This window comes from Coenobita brevimanus, unplaced genomic scaffold, assembly GCF_032717465.1.
Source record: "Coenobita brevimanus isolate Jiangsu-jjx unplaced genomic scaffold, ASM3271746v2 jjx.HiC_scaffold_2582, whole genome shotgun sequence".
NCBI lineage: Eukaryota > Metazoa > Arthropoda > Malacostraca > Decapoda > Coenobitidae > Coenobita > Coenobita brevimanus.
In genome coordinates this window covers 96509-123342 of record NW_027643525.1, presented here as the reverse complement: position 1 = coordinate 123342, position 26834 = coordinate 96509, and the positions used below count along the sequence as shown (strand labels likewise).

The window sequence follows — 26834 nt, the reverse complement described above, 5'->3', positions numbered from 1 at the left end:
CAGGACACACTGCAAAACCGGATCTCAGCCATTGTTAGGTGGGGTACGGTGGTATTTCTACCCACATCATTAAGCTTGGGTATCACTTATTGCGGGATCACATATCGGGGTTTGACTACTGCAAACACCGAAGTAAGAGACAAAAGCACAGAAAACACACACATACATACGCTTAACCATATATAAAATACATCAGATGAATTATAAACATACACAGAAAACTGTGTTTGTGATGATATAGGTTTTACCCAACTTGGATCCTCTTCTGATAAGATCAGACTTGGTTGTACCTTCACAATAACCACAGTTTTAGTATGAGTGTGCCTCCTTTGTGGACAATTCAAAGGACTGTGAAATCAGAAAACTTAACACATATGAATCGACTAACTTGTACTTATGCTCCAAATCTGTTACATTGACCTCCCTGATGAACTCTTCAACGGCACTCTGGTCAGTGCGTGTGGCCACAAGAGGTGCCTTGACTCTGCCAGGCTCTGGCATGTTCTCCTTCATCCACTGCTCCACAAAAGTTTCACACTTTTCTGAAACCACCACCTGAAGTAGGAATGAGAAAGGAAGATCATTCTACTTGTTATTTCCATCAAGAAAAGCATAAGAAGAAAATAATCTTCTGTCTTAACAAATGTATTCCAATGTTCTTAGATTTTCTCTACAGCATGTACTTATTATTTTAAAGTGGGCTTCACTAAAGTTAATATTACACATATCAGAATGATCCCACACTGCTGAGTGAGGGAGGGAGCACAGCCTATGACAACTCTCGCCGAGTGACCCACACTGTACTTATTACTTTAAAGTGGGTTTCACTGAGGTTAATATTTCACATGTCAGAATGATCCCACACTGCTGAGTGAGGGAGGGAGCACAGCCTATGACAAACTCTGGCCGAGTCACCCACATAATTTACTGTAGTTTCACACTTCTCTGAAACCAGCACCTAAAGTAGGAATGAGAAAGGAAGATCATTCTACTTATTATTTCCATCAAGAAAAGCATAAGAAGAAAATAATCTGTCTTAACAAATGTATTCCAATGTTCTTAGATTTTCTCTACAGCATGGACTTATTATTTTAAAGTGGGCTTTACTAAAGTTAATATTACACATGTCAGAATGATCCCACACTGCTGAGTGAGGGAGGGAGCACAGCCTATGACAAACTCTGGCTGACTGACCCACATGATTTATTGTCCTAATTTTTATGGCCATGCAGAATGCTGTCCATAACCCCACATGGCAGGTGGAGATGTCATTATGGCCAAGACTTCACTGTTTCTTATCCTATGCAATCTACAATACTCCACATACCATCCATCCATCCATCATCTAAACCTGTGCTGCCCCATGAGGATTGTAGGAGCCCGGGAAAGGTAAGTTGGGACATTTAAGATGAGAGTGACAAGCCTCACTCTTCCCTGCATGCCATTACGTGAGCAATAAACTCCAACCACCCCTTGGATATGAACTGACACAGGCTCAATCAGGCTGGAGTGCCTTAATTACCCACTACACCACCAGGTGCCATAGTCTAGATATATGGTTACCACCCAGCATAGTAAATGGTTTCCTGGTGTACGGGAAACCATTTGGCTTGTCACTCATAGACAGAAGGAAGAGGAAAGAATGACATAAGAGGAAACAACGAAGGGAGATAGGAAAGGGTAGCCACCCAAGAGCAGCACTACATCGAGTGAGTGGATGTTGAGTGCCCTCACCTACCACCCCAATGCTCCTATTCCTGACTGTTAGTTCTTATGCCGCTAACACATTTTAATGTACTAATAATCCTATTGCAGCCTCCAAATGCAGAATTTTCTTTCAAGTATAACAAATTACAGAACTGTATTGTTATAAAAGATGCTTTTTATGCCAAAAAGGACAAATGAGACCTGGGACATTGAATAATTTTATGCTAGTTGTTACCAATTTCACTCTGTTGATGGAAACATCCCATCTCCAAAGGGTTAAAGCTTATGAACAGATACTACTGTACTACATTATCTCAACCCATTCATCACAATGGGTTTTCCTTAGCAAACTATTATAGTCTAACAGTAACATGAATTAAGTACAAATTGTGTTATTGCATGGAGAAGGTTAATTGGGATTTTTTTTACTCCTTCATGGTAAGGAATCTTTCTTAAACTGTATAACAATGACTGGTAGTAGCAAAAAATAAAAAATAAATATCATTCATTCATTCATCATCCAATCCTACATTGCCCCATGAGAAGCATATGAACCCGGGGCTAGGCAAATTGGTCCTGACATTTAAGATGGGAGTGACCGGCCTCACTCATCACTAAGTGGCATTACATGAGTAATAAACCCCAACCATCCCTTGGATATAAACCTTCGCCAGCTCAATCCGATTGTTGAAGCACCGTAATTTCCCACTAAATCACCAGGTGCCAAAAGAAAAAATCTATCTATCTATCTATATACCTAGGCTGCTTCCCCCAAGGAATGATAATAATAATGATAAAAATAAAGTCTTCTTAGTTAATCATCAGACTGCTGTACAAGTTATGCTTTTGTATTATCAAACAACAAAGATATATAAGACGACCTCTACAGAATAGAGAAGAGAGCTTACTTACATCAATTCCATACAGCTGGACAATGTGACACAACAGCAGGAAGGAGATGTCAAACATAAGAGCACGGTTTGCAGCCATCTTTGAAGTTTCACCAGGCTGTGGATCCTGTGCAGAAGACAGTATTCAATCCTCTATATTTCTACCCAGCTTACAGATACATACAGCAAGAAAAGCTGAGAGGCAGCATCATGATTAAAGGGGCTAATAAATGAAAATTACTGATACAAATGTATGTCTGTTACGACATTACAGAACTACAGTACAGTAAAACCTCGATACGTTGACCCTGCAGAAGGCACAGTTTCCAGCTAGTCGAACTCTGGCTGAGGCATGACTTAGTGTTTATTCAAAAGGTTACATTTTACTTTCTTATATCCCAAGTGCTACATTTTAGTTTATTATATCCCAAGTGTTACATTTTAGTTCAACTGATTGTAAAGTGAAGTATATAAGTGCAGAACTTTACATAATTAAGTGACTACTGCATCCCTCCACCTATGCAACCTCCTATCCTGGCCTAGCCTATAACATGTGCCGAAATGTTTATTTCTATTGCTTTAGAATGCTTCCTTAGTTTAGCGTTAATAAACAAGTAATTGTACATAACTGGTGATTACTGAGGGGGAGGGGGCTAATATAGTTTTTTACAATTATTTCCAGTTAGTCAAAAAATTTGTAAGCTGAACTACCCTAGATCCACATATAGTTCAATTTATGAAGGGTTTACTGTATTGTGAATATGTAGTTCTGCCTACTTCTTCTTCGGCCTTTATCATTCTTTTTCTGTGCCTGCCCTCCTCTCTTCCTATTTCTCCCATCTTTCCTGTCACTTCTTATTGCTTTTCTTTCCTTTACAGGTGGCTTTACATTGAGTGACAAGCCTAATGGTTTCCTGTAAGCCAAGAAACCATTTACAACGCTGGGTGGTAACCATATAACCAAACAATTACGTGCTCCCTACGTGTCATCAAGTGGGTTGGTGGAGGGTTAGTGCCCCTTCCTGTAAAACAAATAACTCAGAGTCAAATGGCCACCCCTAACGGGATTATGGCATCAGGCAATAGATAGATAGATAGATATATAGAATTTAAGCATTCTGTGTAACACAGCATGAAGTAACATAAAACTTATCATTATCATTTAGAATCATTTTCCCACTTAAAGATGGGGTCAGATAGGAACCTGAAATGGTGAAAGAAAGTATTGTGAGTCCTTGATATACGAAAGGGATAGGGACCAAAAAAAACTTTCGTAATTCGAAATTTCATATATTGGAACGATTTTCCCCATTGAAATATACATATAAATGAGGGGATGTGTTCCAGGATCCCCTCGGGCCCCCACCTAAACTTCACTCCCCTCTGTTAAGAAGTAAGCAATACCTGTATACAACTGTAGAGAAAGAGGTGGCCATATTCTTGTACATCTCCTTTTTCTTCGTCACAGTCCCAATGGTGGAAACAGCAACGCCTAAAGCACGCCCAATCTCCGAGACTTCCTGCCCCTCCTTATGGGGTCTTATAATTTCCAATTTCCTTTCCAGAATTAGAGTACGGTGCTGCTCCCCCAATGCTGGAGATGATGCAAGGCGCTTGGGAGGCATGGCGGAACAATATGAAAAGGTGAAGGGCTGCAAAAATATCCTCTCGTGCAGTAAGGCTGTGAAGAGATGAGGGACGTGGACTCAACTGAGAAGCGCGCGAAAATTTGTTTACCAGAGAGGGGTTAGTTCGTTTTCTCTCGGCAAGCGAGTGCGGCGCTATGCACTGCACCCATTTTGAATTTTCATACATTATTCCATTAACCCCTTCATAGCTGCCGGCCCTGAACAACACTTCACTGTTTCGGTGTCAATGACGTTGAGTTAGGGCATTATAAAAAACTGTGAACAATTACGGGAAGGGAACGAAGGTCACTGGTGTGTGTACATGACCCTACTCTACCATACCATCAGTCAGGCGTTCTCTTCACTCCAGATGTATTCGCCAATGTTTAACATGCTTATGTTACATGTGTCCTAATTTTGAGTAAGTTTCTTTCTGCAAGGGAACATAATTTACCACCCTCAAAATAGAAAAGTATAGAAGACAAACTAGAGGAATATGAACTGAATTGGTAAGGTCTTTAGGCTGTATGCTTACACGAAAGATTATGGGTTTTACAATTTTAAGAGACGATATGGAACAAAAGTATTTGCTAATCAGAAAAAAATTACTTTTTCATCCCACATGTTCTCGTAGGTTAGCATTCAGTTCCACATTCTTCGTTCGGTATCACTCTTCCCAATATATTTCGGACCGACTGAGCACAGTTATTTCTGCTCCTTTGAGTTAGTGTAGATTTACTGCTCATTCTATTGTTTGTTCTTAAGTGTGTGTGTGAAAGAGAGAGGACTGATACAAACAATAATGTATTCCATTATCTCTTTCATAGCTGCTGGCCCTGAACAACGCCTTACTGTACTGGTGTCAGTGACGTTGAGTTAGGGTGAGCTAAAAAAAACTGCGAGCAATTATGGGAGGGGAATGAGGGTCACTGGTGTGTTTACACGACCCCACTCTACCAGCTCAAGCAGTCTGGCGTTCACAGTTCACTTCGTCCCAGATGTTTTCGGTCGATGTATACATGCTGATGTAACACGCATCCTAATTTTATTAATTCTTACACGAATCATAGCAAATCACAGGATGGGTTTAGGAAAAAAAAAAAAAAAAAAAAAAAAAAAAAAAAAAGCCAGGTGTGCCAGAGGTGTCTTTTCACATATGTAAGAAAAATAAATTGATTTTAGAACTTTGAAAAAATGGTCCCAAGGCCGACCACGGGAGCAGGCAAATATCTGAACCCACAGCCATTGAGGGGGCTAAACATATGTGTTACTTTAAGCAGTAAAAGCACCTTACCAAATCAGTTCCTCCTGATAGTCGGTTGTATTTTTCAGATTATTTCTGGGTTGGTAAATACAGTAAACGTTTCTTATTAAATCTGTTTCCCCGTCATTTTTAGCTGTTCTGGTGTGACAACTCTTGTTTATTTCGTTAACATAATGGCGGAAAGGACTGTTCTTCCCTAAGTGTTTTTAACTAAACCCGGCCTAACCGAGCTTATCTGTACCTAATAATTTTAACCTAACCTAACCTCCAGTTGGGAAATTGGGAAACGATATCCACCTTTGAGCACGCTGAGTTTCTTCCACTGCACTGGAAACAATTGTAGGGGAAAGTGACGATAATAACGGGGAGGAAATTTTTCAGCAAGAAAAAGTAATTTGCCAAACTGAAAGTTGTCAGAAAATTACAGAAACAAGCTGGAGGATTATGAATTGAATTGGTAAGGTCTTTCTGCTGCTTCAAGTGTACAATGAAAGACACAAGTATCTTCCCAAAGTCTGACGAATACAGTGTGGAAAAATCGATCCATTTGAAACACGCACTAGTAGAAACAGGGTTTTCATTGTATTTCACCTGGTGTAAATATTCTTCAGACTGAACTGGGAAGATAGTTGTGTCTATCATTGTACATTTACCGGTAAATAAATCAATCTAACAGTACTTGTGTTTTGTTTCCGCCAGATTAATCATTATTTCAGACTATTCAGGCACTTCTTCACATCATATAGTCTGGATAATCGGGCTATCTCTGCATTTCCTTTCATATCGAGTATCGATTTTCGTATCATCGAGACAGATATTTTCGTACTGTGGAATTTGTCCTATATTAATCGATTTTGTACCATCGAAAATTCGTACTTTGGGTTTTTGTATTTCAAGGGCTTACTGTACAGGACTCTTCACATCCAAGGGGAGACCCCAAATTTCCTGGAATTGTAAACATAAACCTTCATTACAAAACTTACAGCAAATCCATTTTAGTTCCATTCATAGTAGTCCCCATGGGACTCTGTACACTTGTCCTGGCACTTTTCCCATTCCTGGAAACACTTCCTGTAGTTTTCTTTTGTCACCTTGTCCAGAGACTCCTGGATTTTTTTCCTGGATGTCTTTTAAGTTGTAAAATCTTCCACTTTTTCTTTATAACTTAATTTCAGGGAACAAGAAAGAATCACAGAGAAAGAGATCCGGTGAGCATGACGGGAGGTGCAGAGCAACAATGACTGTTTGTGGCCAAAAACTGCAGAATTGACATTGCAGTGTGTGTGATGGAGTTTTGTTGTGATGCAATGCAAGAACCATTTCTGGGTGCATCACTCTCTTGATGTTTGTGCCTGATGCTCTCCCACAGATGCTTCAGCACTGTAATGTAAAAATTATGGTTCTGAGTCTGTCCGCAGGGAACAAATTCTTTGTAATAACTACCTCAATGTCAAAAAACAAGACTAACAGTCTTGATGTTGGGCTTGACCTGACATGCTTATTTTGGCCTTGGAGATGTTAGCGTCTTCCACCGACTGGACTGTTGCTTTGTTACAGGGTCACACCCATAAACCCAGGTCTCATCACCTGTGATAACACTTGAAAGAAATTATGGGTCATTACTCAACTGTTCTTTCAAGATCAGACACACATTCACACAATTTGTTTTTTGATCTTCCATTAGATGACGGGAGATGAATTCTGCCAAGACTTGGTGCATGCAAGGATATTGTGTCAAAATCCGTTGAAATGAACTCCAAGAAATGCCTGTGGCCTCCAGTAGTTCATCAATAGTGATCTTCCAGGCTTGCCTGTCAAATTTTCTCAATGCTTTCATCTGTCTGAGAGGTCAAAAGGTGGCCAGGACAAGGAGAGTCTTGGACTGACATGTTGCCTTTCTTAAAACATGCCTACCATTCATAAACTTGTGTTTTTTTATAGCCTACTCCTGGAAAGCTTGTTCAAGTTTGCAGATGCTACAAAGATCACGAGGAGAGTAGAAGTTGAAGAGGAATGTAAAATGCTACAGGAAGATCAGGACAGGATTTACGATTAGAGCCAGGTATGGGAAATGAAACTCAATGCAAAAAAGTGCAAAATATTGGAAATGGGTAAAAGTACTAGGAGGCCATCACTAAATTACTCGAAGAGAAAGGACCCAATCACAAAAGCAAGAGAAGAGAAGACCTGGGAGTGTTGGTCCAGGATAATTTGTCTCCCAAAAAACACATTAATAAGACTGTCAGACGGACATATGAGCTCCTAACAAACAAGAGTGGCATTTCAATACATAGATGAGGAGATTATGAAAAAACTGGTAGTGGCTATGATCTACCCAAGGCTGGAATATGAGGAAGTGTTGTGGTCCCCACATATAAAGAAAGATATAAACAATATCAAGAGAATACAAAGAAGAGCAACAAAGGTGGTCCCCAGTCTGGCAGATCTATCATACCAGGAAAGACTAGAAAAGCTGGGTCTGCCTTACTTAGAAGGAAGAAGAGAGAGGGGTGACAAGACTGCAGTGTTCAGGGCCATAATGGGAGTAGACACAAATGACAGGGATGATCTGTTTGTATGGGATGGGGGAGGAACACAAAGACATGAAAAGAAATTGAAAAAGGCAAGTTGCTTGAAGGATATCAAAACATACAGTTTTACATACAGATGCACTGACCTGTGGAATAGCTAGGACAAAGAGATCATCCACTCCAAAAACTTAAATGAGGTTAAAGCAAAGATTAACTGGTTGAGAAATGGAGATGTGACCATACGAGCATAGCTCATTTCCTGTATATCACAACTAGATAAATCTATCTATCTATCCATTGCCAGATGCTATAATCCTATAAGGGGTGGCTATTTGACTTTGAGTTATTTGTATTATAGGAAGGGACACTAACCCTCCACCAACCCACTTGTTGACATGTAGGGGGCATGTATGGTTTGGTTATATGGTTACCACCAAGCGCTGCTAATGGTTTCTTGACTTACAGGAAACCATTTGGCTTGTCACTCAATGTAAAGCCACCTGTAAAGGAAAAAAAGTAATAAGAGGTGACAGGAAAGATGGGAGAAATAGGAAAAGAGGAGAGCAGGCACAGAAAAAGAATGACAAAGGCCAAGGAAGAAGTAGGTAGTACTATATCAAGTGAGTGGATGATGGTCACCACCATCTACCACTAACTACAACTAGATAAATATATATACACATGCACACACACACACACACACACACACACACACACACACACACACACACACACACACACACACACACACACACACACACACACACACACACACATACATACACACACATACATGTTCCCCCAATATCTCTGTCCTTTGGGAAAAAGTGATCACGTGGTCATTGAGTTCTACATGTTAATAGGAAACGTCGAGCCAAGAGACAAGCTTCATAGACAGGGAAGATACAACTTTGGGAAAGCAAATTTTACAGGATTGAGAAACTTTTTTGAAAATGCAGATTGGAGAAAATTCAGAGAAACAAGAGAGATACAGAGGAAGTGGGATATCTTTCTAGACCTCTATAATTTGGGAGTGGAAAAATTTGTACCAAGAGTAAGAGGGAAAGAAAACAGGAAAAAGGAGTGGTTTAGTAGAAGGTGTATGACAGCAAAAAGAGAGAGAGATAAGGTGTGGAACAATTGGAGAAAGAGAGGTAACGACAGAACAAAGGAAGAATATAAAAGAACTAGAAATGAATACACAAGAATACGTAGAGAAGAAGAAAGGAATTTTGAAAAAGGTATAATAGACAAAAGTAAGGATGAACCCAAACTGTTTTATAGATTTGTTAATGGCAAAATGAAACAAAAGGAAGGAATCACCAAACTGAAAGTAGAAGGAGAGGTCTATAAAGATGCAGCAGTGCAAGCCGAAATAATGAACAAATATTTCCAATCGGTTTTCACTAATGGGACGAGGTCATTAAGTGTGACCTCAGGGTTAAGGGACTGAACAGGGAGGCTGCAATGGATCGTGCAGCGTGGAAAGCCGCCATTAGGTGACCAAGGCCGACACATGCAAGCATGGTGGAGCCTTTAAAAATGAAACAAAAATGAAACGAAAAGGAGTTTGTGGAAGAAGAGAGAGTGATTAGAAATGTACCGGTGATAAAAGAAATATAAGTGGAGGTACAGGAAGTGTATAAATTACTGGAAATTCAAGATGTAACGAAAGCCCCAGGACCAGATGGAATTTCTAATTGGGTACTGAAGGAATGCAGAAAACAACTGACAGATAAAATTCACAGTTTAGTTGTGTGTTCTCTGGAAGAGGGGAAAGTGCCACAAGAATGGAAGAGGGCAAATGTGGTACCAATTTATAAGGGAGGAAACAGGGAAGAACCCCTGAATTATAGACTAGTGTCCCTAACCAGCATGGTCGCAGAATTGTGTGAGAGAATCCTGAAAGACAGATGGATAAAATATCTAGAAGAGATTAATATTTTGGCTGAATGTCAGTTTGGATTTAGAAGTGGAAGGTTATGAGTTTCCAACTTGTTGAGCTTTTACTCAAGAGCATTTGACGTGGTACAGGAGAGAGACATACCACTTCTACATGAATGTGCAAAGGAGTTAAGTAAACCATTATCTTTAATTTTCAAGGATACCATGGGACAAGGTAAACTACCTGATATTTGGAAGAAAGCAAACATTGTCCCCTTATTCAAGAAAGGGAACAGACAAAATCCACTCAACTACCGACCAGTATCACTAACCAGTGTTGTAAGCAAGGTATTAGAAAAGCTGATAAGAAAAGTTTGGGTAAATCATCTAGTCACTTTCATCTTAAATGTCGGGACCAACTGCCTAGCCCCGGGCTCTTACGCTCCTCATGGGGCAATGTAGGATTGGATGATGGATGGATGGATGAAATCATCTAGAACAACACAGTATTATAACAGAAAGACAGTTTGGTTTCAGAAAGGGAAAATCATGTGTTACTAATCTGTTGAGCTACTATGACAGAGTAACAGAAACATTACCGACAAGAGAAGGATGTGTGGACAGTATCTATTTACATTTCAAGAAAGCATTTGACAGTACCACATCAAAGACTTTTATAGAAACTGTACCATCAAGGAGGAATCCAAGGCAAACAGTATTGTTGGATAAAGGATTTTCTCGAAAAAAGAGAAATGAGAACAGTACTAAGGGGAAATTACTCATCATGGTGGGAAGTGACTGGTGGAGTTCCACAGGGCTCAGTGCTGGCACCAATTATGTTTTTAGTGTATATAAATGATACAGATAGCAACACTGGAAATGAAAGCTATCTAAATATGTTTGATGATGATGCAAAAATACAAAGGAGATTTACTAATGCAGACTCTTGTAAAGAGCTACAAGAAGAATTATATAAACTTCATGAATGGAGCAATACATGGCAAATGGAATTCAATGTGGACAATTGTCATATAATCAAGTTTGGTAAAAGTGGAAAAAGACCTGATTGGGATTATACGGTAGGAAGTAAAACCCTACACACACCAGAAAGAGAGAAGGACCTAGGTGTGATTATCAATAACAGACTATCTCCGGCTGACCACATCAGTGAGAAGGTACGGAACATGTATACACTGCTTGCAAGTATGAGAATAGCATTCACATACATAAATGAAGACATGCTAAGAAGGATAATAACATCATTCATGAGACCAACCCTGGAGTATGCATCAGTAGTCTGGAATTCTCATCTCCAAAAACACAGAGATAAGATTGAAAAAGTTCAAAGGGCTGCTACAAGATGGGTACCAAACTTTAGGGATCTAAGTTATGAAGAAAGACTAGAAAAACTGAATCTACCTACACTACATGAGAGAAGGAAAAAGGAGACATGATTATGCAATAAAAATGCATACAGTATTAGGGAAGGAGAAAATAGACATAAATTATTACATAACCTATAGGGATGTATCAGCAAGAGGACACTGCAAAAAACTGCATAAAAAGAGAGGCAATAAAGACGTAAGAAAATTAAGTTTCCTAAATAGGGCAATTGATCAGTGGAATGCACTACCAAATGAAACAGTGTGTGCCAAGACAATTCATAAATTTAAGGATATGTACGATAAAAATGGCTTAAGACATGGGACAGTATGAGCTTGACTCATTACTGTAAAGATACAATTAGGTAAGAACAATTATGTAAGAACACACACACACACACACACAAACCAAAGCAGAGCTGATGGTAAGAGAGGGCTAACCTGGTCCGTTTAACGTAAGGTGGATAGTATTGAGGATGGAGGGGACCTTGATGAAGGTAAAGCCCACCCACTTCAGCTCCTGGTAGGGCTGATACTCTGGGCAACTCAGACCCAGAAAACTACTCCGCAATAATTCCAGGAACAATTCTTCAGTGCTCAGACCCTGAAAGTGACAAAAAAAGTATTATTACAATACCATCAGACTGGTGCTTGCAGAATACTGTCAGGTACAGCACAATAACAAATAATCAAGATCATCATCAGTGAAATTCAATTTTTCCTCCACTTACTATGAAGTGGGAAAGATTCTGAAACAGGAGAGAAAAGTACAAAACCTGGAAAATCTATCAACATAGTCTATCAGTTTATCTATCCATATATCTATTGCCAGACACCTTAATCCCATAAAAGGTGGACACAGATTAATCACATCCATGTCACTGTTCTCTGCCATTATGCTGCCTTCACTCCAACTTACACCCCCTCTCATAGAGGCCTACAGTACCTCTCCACTCCATCTCTCCATCTCATCCTCAGTCTCCCCCTCCTTTCCCCCCCTCCACCTCACTCACACTCTCAGAGTTAATCTCTCATTCTTCAACCTCTCCATGTGACCATCCTCTCAACGGTGCTCAGTGAAACTGGACACACATCAATGTGCTTCACACTGAAGTCAACTACCTTAACCCCTTCTTTCCCGACCCCTCCCCCCAGTGTAAACATTACGTTTACCCCCCATACCGACCTGATAGCTCCCCCTCCCGTAGTGTGAGGGGTAGTGTATATTTTTTGCCACGTCGAAACCATTCACTCTTTTATTATTTGTTTGTATACTGATGATCACATAAACCCAGCATGATGTTGGTAATAAAAAAATATTATAAAATAAATCATTACAGTATATAAGTTTACATATCTTGTGCTAAAGTACTGTTACCCAGGTAACTACTGTACAAACTGGCTTGAAAAAAATGTCTTGCACAGATGGATGGCTTATATATTTACCTTGTAAGCTGAGCATGAAGTGTGTGGACACACGTGATGGTGATGGCGACCTTGACCCACTTGTTGCCGAGAATGCAGCGTCACTAAGCTCACTACTAATTTCCTCCTCCTTCCTCACTCACATAAACTTCGCTATCATTTTCAGGATCACAGTCATCTACTGACACATCAGACACTGCTGCATCATCATCTGATACATCTAAATAAGTATCCTCATGAGGAATAAACTCGTCACTATCGGAATCTGCCAGAGACGTCATGAGAGAAAAATATCCTATATATACACCCTCTCTTGTGGTCAAGTGCGTGGTAACTGACTCTCTCAGGCAGGCCAAGGGGTGTATGTCAGCAGAAAATATAGTACGATATCTGTAGTAGAAATTATAAATAAAATAATGATTGGTCTAAAAGAGGTTACATCACAGATGAGTGAGCAAGCCATTGGTGCCACCGTAACTCAGTCATGACGTATCTTATGATGTCAGAATTCGTCAGAACTTCGTCACAGTCTTTGTTGTCAAAACACAGAGCTGTTGCTAACCCGAGGTCCTCAGAAACAGCCTTACCGGGCTCCCCTGAGGCCCATAAGCTGTCATTCATTAGAGGGTGTACCAGCGTACAACGGTAGCAGTCCCGGTGTCTCACGGGTGTTTACTGGCGATGTACGGGGGTACATCAAAACACATTTTCGGTAAAGAAGGGGTTAAAATGGTGTTGGGGCTCGAAGCATGGTCAACGACAACCTTTCTTTTGGTGGCCTAGTTGTGGCAACTGGATTAATCTTCATCAATCTTGTGAACCAAGTGCTCCCCCTTCATCACCAGGTAAGGGAGCCAGCTAATGTTGATGTTCCCTGCCCTAGTCGTCTTAGGACACGGACGTAGCCCCCCCCCCCCCACATGTCTGCTGTAAGTGGCCTCCTATACTGGGCAGCTAAAGAGACAAGTTGCCTAGTGTTTTAGCAATGCTTCACACTGCACCCTGTGGCAAGCAACATACTGTACATCTTTGGTTGCCTGGCCCAGCAATACAGGTGGCCTGGTGAAACCCAACCAAGTCAACCAGCTGGTCATTTTTTACTACAGTGCTCGTCAGAAGTATCGAGCGCCCTGCGTCCCTCCTACGAAACAAACCTTTCAACAATCAAAAACATATAAATAATGCATTTTATTTACCTTTAGTGCTTCATAGGGTATCCTTTACTCCAGGTAAACATCCTGATTCACTCTTATGTTCTTCACACGTACTACATGCTTCCCCAAACCTCGACCAGAAAAACAAGCCCATACCATGAGTGAATCAGGATGTTTAACTGTGCTTTCTACATACCGTGGGTCAAGTGGGTCACTACCTTTGCGTCGGTACACACGTGCTCCTCTGTTACAGGTGACACTAAACGTTGCCTCATCAGACCACAACACTGACAACCATTGCTCCTCACCCCAGTTAAGATATTTATTAGCAAAGGCAAGCCTACGAAGTCACTGGTTTTTTGTGAGAAGAGGCTTCTTCACAGGCCTGTGACTTGTGTAACCAAGTTCATGGACCCTACGAGACACTGTTCTCACAGACACCTCACCAAACACTTCCGGGTTGCTCTCCTTTATTTTCCTTGCACTCACACGAGGATTAAACTCCACTGCATGTTTTAAAACATTAACAGACCTTGGGGAAGATTTCCTAGGCCTACCAGACCGCGGTTTCTTTGTGGGAACTTCACCACTATTTTCCACTCGAAACCACGTGCACCACCGACGCACTGTCGATTGAGCCACACCAACCAATTCACTAATTTCCTTTGTCTGGTGGCCTGCCTCCTTTAGAGCAATGATCTGGGATATGATTTCACTCGATAGTTCACGGGTAGGTGCCATAACAAAGTGGTGAAAGCCAAAACACTGCGGGACACTCGGTAAAAAATGGCGCCAAAAGAGAGGGAGACGCAGCAGAGTTCCTCTCTCTCAGGCAGCCCGTGGGCAACTGAGGCGGGAACCAACCAGCGCGTCGGAAGGCCTCAGGGTACCGTGACGTCATGCTAGCGCCGCAAACTTGTGGCTCAATTTTTACCCCCAGAAATGGGTGATTTTTTTTTGGCCATAAGTATTGTGCACCCGGCGGTAGGCACTCGATAATTTTGACGAGCCCTGTAAATGTTTATATATATATATATGTGTGTACATATATAAATATATATATATATATATATATATATATATATACTGTATATATATATATATATATATATGTATATATATACAGTACATGTAGAGACTGAGAGCAGTGCGAGTATAAGTGGTTGGGGAATGGCTGGGAGAAGAAGAGATGAGAGGAGGGAGGAAGAGATCAGTAGGGCTGAAGTAGTGGAAGCGATGAAGATTAAGTTAGGAAAGGCCCCAGGAATTGATGAAGTGTGTGGTGAAATGCTGCGGTATGGGGGTGAGATTGTTGTGGAGTGGATATGGAAGTTGTGTAGATTGGCTTGGGAAGAGGGAAGGGTTCCAGAGGACTGGAAATCAGGTATAATTGTTCCTTTAGTGTATACAAAGGAAAAGGGGAGAGAGAAGTATGTGGTAACCATTGGGGTATTTGCCTTCTTAGTGTGACTGATAAAATATATGGTAGAATACTCATTGATAGGGTTAGGCATATGACAGAGGAGCTAGTTGGAGAAGAACAAGGGAGATTTACGAAGGGAAAAGGGTGTGTAGATCAGATAATTGTTCTAAGATGTTTAGTGGAGAAGTATCTAGAGAAGGGAAAGAAAGTGTATGCTGCCTTCATGGACTTGGAGAAAGCTTATGACAGAATAGATAGGCTAGGTATGTGGAAGGTAATAAGAATATATGGAGTGGATGGGAAATTGCTGAGTGCTGTGAAGAGTATGTACGAGGGAGCTAGGGCTACGGTGTTAGTGGATGGTGAGCTGAGTGAGTTCTTTGAACTCAATGTGGGACTGAAACAGGGTTGTGTGATGTCTCCATGGCTGTTTAATATATACATGGATGGGGTTGTAAAGGAGGTGCAAGGTAGGGCAGTGGATGTGGGAGTGGCTCTAATGAATGAGGGTGAGATTTGGAAGCTTCCGGTGTTGCTGTTTGCTGATGATACAGTATTGTTGAGTGAAGATGAATGGGAGTTGCAAGGTTTGGTGAATGAATTTGGGACAGTGTGTAGGAGGAGGAATCTGAAAGTTGATGTAATCAAAAGTAAAGCTATGGTGTTTGAGAGGAATGAAGTCACAGAATGTACAGTGAGGTTGGATGGTGAGGATATGGAGAATGTGAGTGCATTCAAGTACTTGGGTAGTGTGATGAGTAAGGATGGAACTTTGGGGGATGAAGTACGTGAAAGGGTACGGTACGGAAGGAAAGTTGTTGGTACACTGAAAGCAGTGATGAGAAATAGGGAGGTGGGTATGGAAGTTAAGAAGTCACTGCATGATAGTATTGTGATCCCTACCCTGAGGTATAGAAGTGAGGCGTGGACCTTGCAAGAGGGGAACAAGTCAACAGTGAGAGCAGTGGAAATGAGTTACTTGAGAGGAGCATGTGGAGTGACGTGGAGGGACAGGTTGATGAATGAAGAAGTGAAGGAACGTTGTGGGGTGGAAGTGGATGTGGTTGAGAAGATTAGGAGAAATACTCTGAGGTGGTTTGGACATGTGGAGAGGATGGAGAATGAAATACTGACTAAGAGGGTGTATGTAGGTGAGGTGGAGGGAGGGAGAGGGAGGGGTAGACCGAGGATGAGGTGGAGGGATGGAGTTGAGAGGTATATGAGGGAGAGGGGGGTGAGTTGGGGGGAGGGTAGTCAAATGGTGGGTGACAGAGTGACTTGGAGGCGTTTTGTCTGCGGACACCCTTTGCAGGATTAGGGCGTCGGGCTATAGATAGATAGATATATATATATATATATATATATATATATATATATATATATATATATATATTCAATCCTCCGACCCTTCGCTCCGCTCTGATCGAAGGGTCGGAGGATCGAATCCACCCAAGGGTCATTGGTAGACATCAGGAAGGGCATCAGGTCATAAAATGCTACACGCTCCAAACCAAAGTCCTCTACCCAGGGGCAACGCCTTAGCCCTTATCCAAAAAAGGGGTACCAGGCGTAAAACTCACTTTTTTATTATATATATATATATATATATATATATACAGTAAAAGTCCATTAATTCAAACACAGATAATCCAAAACTCCTAATACAGTATTCTCAATTTCTGAAGAAGGCTGACAAAAACTCCCAAAAGTAAAAAAAATCAAAATTAAAACATTCCACTGGGTGCCAAATGTGCCAAAGTGCCAGGCAGTGTTGTCATGGAGGATTCATGGAAGGAAGCTTCTGTATACTTTGATAAACTGGTGCATTTCGTTGAACAAAATAATCATTACAATGGGGATGAGGTGACCAAATTCCATATCTTGTGAAATGAGTTCTACAAGAAACGTGCCCAGACTGTCAGGCAGGCTAATAGCTGTGAGTAGCTGAAGTGCATGAGCAACCATTCAGGTACATCCACTGATGACTACCCAAGACCACCTACCCACACTCCAAAGAAGGCACCTCAAGGATCTCTAGAAGAAACAGGTAGTCCTAAGCTGATGCTTGAGGACGATGAGTGAAAGTGACAAACAAAGTGAAATACAGTATACTGTACCGTATGTTTAAGGAATTTTCCACAGTAATACATATTAAGTTTTTGTGCTTTTACAATACGTGCATATTATTAATAATCCTGGACTTACTCTCTCTACTTGGATTTACCTGCCTGCAACTGCTGTTTTCAACACTATACATTACAGGTGCGTTAACAAACCCATAACATCTCTTAATTTACCAATTACAGTTCGTGTCTTCAGTAAACATTATTAAGTACAAAATTTGTGTATTACATAAAGTAATGTTAATATGTGTCATATTGTATTATGAGTGAATGAAAAGTGATCCATTAGGTAAAATTTCAGTTTAAACATGAAATTGTCTCTGGGGTCCCACCTCAAAATTAGAAAAATCTGATAATCCAAATGATTCTCGGTCCACTGCCATTCGGATTAATGGACTTTTACTGTATATGTATACATATAGATAGATAGATAGACATATGTTTGGGTGGCAAAAATAAGGCCAGAATACATGTTTTCATAGTTGCACAGGGGAGCTGGCGGAGAGGGGGGTGGAATAAAATCGTGAGCCAGAAAACTCACCGAAACTTACCGTGCGCAAAAGGGTTCATTTGAATTAGGAATAGGGTTGAAGCCAAAATTTATCCTTGTGGCACAGCAGCATGAATCAAGTGGAAATGGGAATATACATCAACTACTTAAACTGTTATCTTTCTGTTATTCAGATATGTGGAAATCAGAGGAACAAAAGATGTTAGGCCATAGCAAGGGAGTCTCGATAGCAAGGAACGGTGCCACACTCCGTCAAAAGCTTTAGAAATATCAAGGGCTACTGCAAAAGTTTCTTAAGTTGGTCAACTGACTGATGGATCACATGAGTCAGGAAATTATGTATATCAATAGCGGATCTTTCGTGGTGAAAACCATACTGTCTATCAATAATCAAGCTGCTGGATTCAAGATGTTTACCTATGTGCTTATCAATTACAATTTCAAACACTTTACCAAGAGAAGACATGATAGCTCTTGGTCTGTAATCAGGGGGGTTAGAGGAATTTCCTTTCTTCGTAATTGGGTGGATATTGGCTTCTTTCCAAGAATCAGGGAATGAAGTGGTACGTATGCATAGTCTGAATAATTTAGCTACAGCAGGAGCAAGTTCAGGGAACAGTTTTTCAAAACAATTGGAGGAATTCCATCTGGACTTGGAGCTTTGTTAGCTGGTAAGTTGTCTAGGATGGATTTTACATATCCAAATAACATCATCCAATCAGATGTGAGAGGTGTAAGGCTGAGAGGAAAACCATGAATAGTGCGAAGAGAGTGTTGGATGCGAGAGGGATGTCTGTTGAGCATGGAAGAGTGGCTGTGCGTGATAGAAATGATTGGAGAGAAATTGTGGAAGAATAAATGACGACGCAACTGAGGGGATATTCTCCCACATTTGGTCTGATCAGCTGATCAGGTCAGGTGCGGGTACGGGGATGGACACCGATTGAACTGCGCAGTTGACCCTCGTGTGGTGTGGTACGGTGAGAATCTGTCCCTCCTCCCCTTTGGGCTAAGATGCAAATGAGTGTGTTTGTGTGGATGAGTAAATTGGGAGTGTGTCGTCCTGTCTCGGCTACCTCCCTTTCTTTGGGGTAGCAACCTGGGTATTTAGAGATATACAGAAATAACATCATCTGCAAGTAGCAAGATGATCAATAAAACAAAACAACAGACTGAAAGGGTTAATGAACAGTAATAAAAGAAACAGTGAGCATACCTGGAGCTGCTGAAGAAGAAGTAGTTGTTGTGCAAAAGTTGAGGCATGGCGGGTGGTGTGAGAGAGGACCTCCAACATGACCAGGCTATGCATGGCGTGGCAAAGAGGCACCTTCATGCTATCAAATTTGTGCTTTTTCCCCACACTGTCTAAAGGTTGGTGATCACGTAGTTGGCTGTACACAACACCATTCATATTAATGAAAAAGAGTGTAATCATTAAAGCTCAGTTACAGCAGAATACATGTGTTGCATACATTACAAGACCAGTATTTCATACATGTTTCCTTATGCAAATTATGTAATCTTGACATATTCTTTACAACTATATATCCATGCATTAATTCAGCAGATACTTCTGTCATAAAGTAAGCAACTGCAACTTACCAGACAGTCTTAATAAGATTATCTTTGTTCTCAACAATACCACCAGCACCTGCTAGCAATGTCTCAACTTCTACCATTTTCTTAACACAGCTGCCCCAGGTACCTGAACAAAAGTATTGCATATTTTAGTTTTACTTCTGAATCATCATCATCATCATCATCATCACATCCTAATTTTCTGAATGATATATGGGTGGGTACGATAAAAAAAAAAAAAAAAAAAAAAAAGAATGCAGAGGAATATGCTAACAATGTCCAGTTTAATGGAACATATATCTGTTTGCTTGTCATTTATGTCTTCAAAACTCTCAGCTGTCTGACATCTGTTTACTTGTCATTTATGTCTTCAAAACTCTCAGCTGTCTGACATCTGTTTACTTGTCATTTATGTCTTCAAAACTCTCAGCTGTCTGACATCTGTTTGCTTGTCATTTATGTCTTCAAAACTCTCAGCTGTCTGACAAAATACAGTATATCAATCACAAACAGCTTCAGTCTCTCTTTGTCATAACAAGCAAACATCCAACTGGCTATCAAACTACAGAGTAACATGGCTGGAACAGTTCAGCATACAACAGTTACCTTCACCAGAGATATTCATCAATGATATAGCTTTTTCAAGACTGTAAGAAAGGAATAAAAACTTTAAAATGTATCAACCTGAATTGCATTTATGTCAAATTTGCACTCAAGAAGCAGTGATCATTGCATATGCACTTTGTAATGATACAGGTTAGGAAGAGAAAGCAAGGTTTTGGGACCAACTGCTGCATATAAGGTGACAGGACAGATGCCTAAGAGTTGTTGCATGTTTGTAATGAGAGACCTGAATAGGAGAGCTGAAAGTATTACCATGAAGTGAAATCCAGTGACCAGCCTGGTAACCAGAGTCACCATTCATATGCAGGAAAAACACCCACAAACAGAGACAAAATCCATGCTGGGATTTTCATAATCTTGTAAATGTTATTACATATGACCAAATAATGGGGTGATGTGAAGCCTACTATGGTGCCCATAAACTGTGTGGAGATGTAAATGAGGCATCCATCCAGGAACCAAATTTCCACCCCCTTTCCTGCACCTTGCTGTGATGAGGCACTGTCCAGTGTCCACTGCAAGAGAATATTAGTTCACTGAATGGGGCAACCCTGCAGAGGCAGTTTTGCTTGTGGCTGGTGGGTCTGCTCAGCCAGACAGACCAAGGTTACTCAATAACCACCACCACCACACCATTGCTTTGTTTTTCAAATTCTCCACCTGAAAAAAAAAAAAAAAAAAAAAAAAAAAAAAAAAAAAAAAATTACTCAATTTACTACTACAATAATTGAGGCGCCTGGAGGGAAAACCAGGTAAGCACCACCCCGGCCAGAAACGGAGTTACATATACAGTAGGCTCGCACAGTGTGCGTCATCGCAGTGCGCGATTCGCCTTGTGCACGAGTGACCAAAAATCATAACCAAAAACCCTTCAATGCGCGAGTTTACCGCATAGAACACGAGGCAGAGGCAAGGAGTGGCTCAAAAATGCCATTTTCTGCTCAACCATACTGCATGAAACAGCCAGAGCATTTACTTCTCAAAGTGCAATTACCCATAACTGTGATATCAAGTGCAAATATAAATGCCTTAGTAGAGGGAAATGATTATATTTGACGCAAGAACTAAGTACAGAAAATCAAAGAGCTGTTCTTTTCCCACACACCTACAGGGCACAGTGACACTATGAAATGGGCAGAAAACTCTATGGGGAGCCACATGAACAGAGTGATGACTCATCCTTACGATGGTGAGCAATGAAAAGTTAAAGACTGAGTGGAAAATTCCAGTTTTCCTCAAAGGAAGTCTGGACAGTGTTACAATCACCACACCAGTCAGTGCTGCCAAAGCTGGCCAGCGAGTCCAAGGTCACTGCTAGTGGCACGCGCTCGGAAACAGCCAGCCAAAACACAGAAAACCAGTCATCTTTAACTTATCCTTACTCATCGATGGGACCACCTGGAGACCTGAAGTTACTTTCATTTGAAAGGGTTGGTGAGTCTTACGTATCTTTAATTTTTTCTCTAGCTAATACAGTTTGGCAGATAACAGGGTTTGATGTAAGGGTATTTTTCCCAAAATCATGGAAATCCCCTGTTGGGAGGAGTGGGTAATGTCGGAAAACCCCTGGCGTGTAGGGGTTAAGGAAAGTTTTGATATACATAAAACAATCTTTACAGTCATGTAATATCTCCATTAGTAAACTTCCATTCTTACTTGGTTCTTCTCGGCGTCCAATTTCAAGCATACAGGTGAGGAAAGGTGAGTTGAGAATGTGGACAAGAATAGAAGCAGCCATGCTGAGATTTGTCGAATGTTCAGGGGCTGTGCGCAGGTCCACCAGCTGTTGTATAGTCCATGCCATCACCTGTACAAAGTACAAAGCTCTCTTATATACACGCTACCATTTCCTTTCCTTAGCACACTACAGGTGTTCATATGTGATTATACAAAAGAAATTTCTGCTACATTTAGAATTTTTCATGTGAATGGCTTTAGCTACTGTTCTTATGCAGTACTTAGCAATGATCCTTCCCTGCACACATACTCTTTAGATAGGTGTATGTAAGTGCTGTTGCCTAATAATATTCAGTGATATAAGCAAGAAGACCTGCCATTCGCACCTTGCACAAGCTGATCACCAGGAAGGGAAGGAAATTCTTTTCACCCACAAAAGCATCACGTGAACACAGAAAACTATCCTGTTATGCTTGTGAAAGGCAAAGAATGTGTAAAATGATTCAAAACAGTGCAACAAACCTGACCAAATCGGTAAAGATACCACACAAAAATGAATTTTTCTTTTATTTTCATGTCTTTTTTGTTTATGCCTGTGTTTATTTATAACCGTAAACAGGGAGGTTGTGTGTTTGGCAAGGGAGGAAAAAGATGATATTTTCTGTCTGTGTCGAGATAATGGGTGTAACTATGTGTGTTTAGGCACGGCCACGAGTGAAAAAATTGCACATCCACTCGTCACAGCAGCAGGTGGCGAACTGGCAGCAACAGATGAGGTGTGAGAGTGTGAAGGTCAGTCTCATGTCCCAGATGTTCGTTCACTTCCCGAAAGTTTTTACAGTTTTCTACAAGTCGTGCTGCATTGAATGATCCAAACCAGTACAACAAACCTAAGCAAATAGGTAAAGATACCAAGACAAAATTGTATTTTTCGCATATTATCAAGTAATTTTTGTTTGTGCCTGTATTAATTCATAATCATAAACAGGTGGTTGTGTGGGATTTGCAAGAGAGGACAAAGATGATATTTTTTGCCTGGGTCGAGATAATGGGTGCAGTTCTGCTTGTTTAAGAATGGCCAGGAGCAGAAAAATTGAAAATCCACTCATTACAGCACCAGGCTCTGAACTGGTCGATGAGGTATATGGGAGTGTATTGTAGGTCAGTCCGAAGACGTTCAGAATGTTCGTTCACTTCCCAAAAATGTTTGCAGTTTTTTATAGGCCGCGCTCAAACGACGCCTGCGGCCATTTATCGGCTAAACATCATTTGACGCCGGCAGCCATGAAGGAGTTAAGTTTACTGTGTGGTGGGTGGAGGAAGGTATAAAATGGGTGGGATGGGTGGTGAGGAAAAGGTAGGTTAAGGTGAGACGGTAATGGGCAGTGGGATAGGCCTAGCATGGAGAAAAGTTTTGTAGGTCTGTTGGTATGGATGTGGCAAAAATTGAATGTAAAGTTTTCTCCAAGTAAAACTAAATATAAGCATATGCTACTCTCCCATACTGAACCTGATGGTTCACACATGCATGAGTAAAATACAAGAAGAACTACCAGCATAACAAGGAAGTAACTCAGAAAACTAAATTTGCTACATTATAACTAAAAAAGACAGTTAAAAGTACAGGTACCAGTACTGGATATGACACTTTACTGTACTTCCACTCACCTGTGCCAACCATTTTACACCACCAACAATGGAAGTAGCTAGCATCAGACAATCCTCAGGTTTTCCTCTGCATGACACGCTTTTCTGAAACCATTACATTACTTCACTAATTTTTTGTAAGTACTGTAACAATAATGACTAAAAATCATCACTATCATCATCGAATCTAATAATAATAATAAGTGGTAGGTGAGGGCCCTCACCATCCACTCACTCAATGTAGTGCTGCTCTCAGGTGACTACTCTTTCCTCTCTTCCCTCCTTTTTTTCCTTCCTTCCTCTTCTGTCTTTCTTTTCTTCATTCTATCTTCTTCCTTCCTTCTACAGGTGACTCTGCACTGAGTGACAATTCCAACAGGTTCCTGTACACCAAGAAACCATTTACTATGCTGAGTGATAACCATACAACTCAATTACGGCACCTGGTGGTTTAGTGGGTAATTAAGGTGCACCAATCGGATTGAGCCTGTGCAGGTTTATATCCAAGAGGTAACTGGGGTTTACTGCTCATGTAATGCCACTTAGGGATGAGTGAGGCTGGGCACTCTCATTTTAAATGTCAAGACCAACTTGCCTAGCCCTGGGCTCCTACACTCCTCATGGAGCAGCATAGGACTGGATGATGGATGGATGGATAAGAATAATGACTAATAATAATCGTGCGACATGATCAGAAAAAATGCCGCAAGGGCAGCCTGGACTTACGCACAAAAAAAAACATTCCCAAGGATTTTACTTGCCCCCCAAATTGGTTATATTGGTATAAACTGTATACTATCATTTTCAATGATGTTTATATTATATGATACACTACTAAAAACAGACAAAGCTGATGAGTAAAAAACCACCAGGCACCATAGTCTGATTATATGGTTACCACCCACCATAATAAATGGTTTCCTGGTGTTCTGGAAACCATTTGCCTTGTCACTCAGTGTAAAGTCACCCACAGACAGAAGGAAGAGGAAAGAATGGACAAAAGTAGGACAGAACAGGAAATGTAAAGTCACCAGCAGGCAGGAGGAGGAGGAAAGAATGAAGGAAAGAAAGACAGAAGATGAAGGAGGGAAGAGAGGAAAAGGCAGACACCCAAAGCAGCACTACACTGAGTGAATGGATGGTAAGCACCCCTACCTTCCACAATAATAATAATAATAATAATAATCTATCTATCTATCTATTGCCAGATGCCTCAATCCTGTTCAGGGTGGCCACAAACAAACTGCCTCCACGTCGCCCTGTCCCACGCCATTTCACTGCCCTGCTCCCAACTCACACCCCCCTCTCTCATATACCTCTCCACCCCATCCTTCCATCTCAACCTCAGCCTCCCTCTCCCCCCTCCCCCCCCTCCACCTCACTCACATACACTCTTTTCATCAGGACCAACTTGCCTAGCCCTGGGCTCCTATGCTTCCAATGGGGCAACAAAAGATCGATGATGAAGATAATAATAATAACAGCAAACAACAACAATAATAATAAAAATAATAATAATTCAAACCGTATTAACAAATACAAATTTCAAATGAAATGAATGTCTGAAAGCTACATATTCCATTATGGTTATACACAATGGCTTACAGTACTGTATCCATCCATCCATCATCTAATCCTACAATGCCCCATGAGGAGCGTAGGAGCTCGGGGCTAGGCAGTTGGTCCCGACATTTAAGATGAGAGTGACCAGCCTCACTCATCCCTGAGTGGCATTACATGAGCAATCAACCCCAATCATCCCTTGGATATAAACCTTCACCGCCTCAATCTGATTGGAGTGCAATAATTACCCACTAAACCACCAGGCGCCAAAATTTGGTTATATGGTTACCACCTAGCGTAGAAAATGGTTTCCTGGTGTACAGGAAACCATTTGGTTTGTCACTCAGTGTAGAGTCACCCACAGGCTGATGGAAGTGGAAAGAATGAAGGAAAGAAAGACAGATGAGGGAGTGTAAAGTCACCCGTAGGCAGAAAGATAATGAAAGAATGAAGGAAAGAAAGACAGATGAGGGAGTGTAAAGTCACCCGTAGGCAGAAAGATAATGAAAGAATGAAGGAAAGAAAGACAGAAGAGAATGGAAGGAAAGGGCAGACACCTGAGAGCAGCACTACATTGAGGGAGTACTGTATATCATTAAAATTCATCATTCTTCTAACAAAACCTTTAGCAATAACTCAAGTACTGAGTAATTGTACAGTTCTATGCAAAACACATGAGATACACAAACACTAATGGAGTACCATCATTGACTGCAGAAGGGTGAGTAAAGCATGAATACAGTGTGGTTTGTGTAGTCCATCATACTTGCTGATGCTCTCAATCACACCACCATACGAAACAATCTGAGAAAAAAAATATAAACTACAGTATAATATTGCAATAACAGCAATTCATTACTTTGCTAATGTGTGAATTAGATAAGAAATAATTTCACATAACCAGTAAGAAATTCAAAAGAATAATATCCAGCATTTCAGAAAGAGCTTCCCATGAAATCCATAAACACTCAGTCTTGCCATTATTCTCCCACAGAGTTAGTTAAACCCAAAAACCAAAAGAAAAGTACAGTATTGCAAGTTAAAAACTTACCATACTGGTGAAATTTCATACACATGAACAAACATAAACATGACCATAAGCAATAATCATAGCATATTTCATTCAATTATAAACTGTGATATCCCAAAACTTTTTAGGTTCAAAATTCAATCATATTACTGTACAATGAAATCTAACATAATATAGTACTGAATGGAAATGTTCATACTTTCATACAAACCATAATTGTACAAAAACCTCTCAGTTTTATGACAGCATCATAAAATTTTAATTATGACACACCACATCACTCAACCTGCCGGAGGAACGTCACTCAACCTACCTGAGAACTAAGAGAGTGTCTGAGGTAGGACAGGATAAGGGTATTTGGCAGGGGTCCCATTAGAGCCTGCTGCAGAATGTAATCAGCTAAGTGGTAGATGTCTCCACTCACACCCCAAGGCAACACCTGAAAAAACAAAACTTCTTGGAAACTATCATAAGTGTCCTCTAGTTGTATTATTCATACAAGAATGGTGTTTGGCAGCATTTCTAAAGTTCTCACAGCGCTGACACATAAGCCACACTTTTCTTCTCAATCAATAACATTTTTCATCCTGAATTACTATAATCAAGGTACCGTACTCACAGCAAGGTTTTAGTTTGCTATATAAAACTCCTAAACATAAAATAGTGACTGTTTTCTTCTCACCGTCTTTATATGTATTCCCCACTGCAGGTCTGACCATCGTTCCCACCAAGCTCTGATAAGCAGGGAGCAAATAGTGCCCGCCTTACTGCTGGTGACTGGTTCTAGGACCAT

At 40.7% G+C, this 26834-nt stretch overlaps 1 protein-coding gene across 1 annotated transcript; it reads right to left on the bottom strand.

The window, feature by feature from the left end:
* Positions 1 to 309: 309 nt before the first annotated feature.
* On the bottom strand, positions 310 to 26834 carry LOC145389880 (mediator of RNA polymerase II transcription subunit 24-like). Its single transcript, XM_080265006.1, has 11 exons — positions 26724 to 26834; positions 26355 to 26480; positions 25714 to 25815; positions 23470 to 23553; positions 21781 to 21931; positions 19525 to 19627; positions 19139 to 19313; positions 11728 to 11890; positions 7045 to 7076; positions 2620 to 2724; positions 310 to 555 (listed from the first exon to the last, which is right to left on the bottom strand). Exons 1-11 carry the CDS (start codon positions 26832 to 26834, stop codon positions 310 to 312), a joined length of 1398 nt encoding a protein of 465 aa, XP_080121132.1.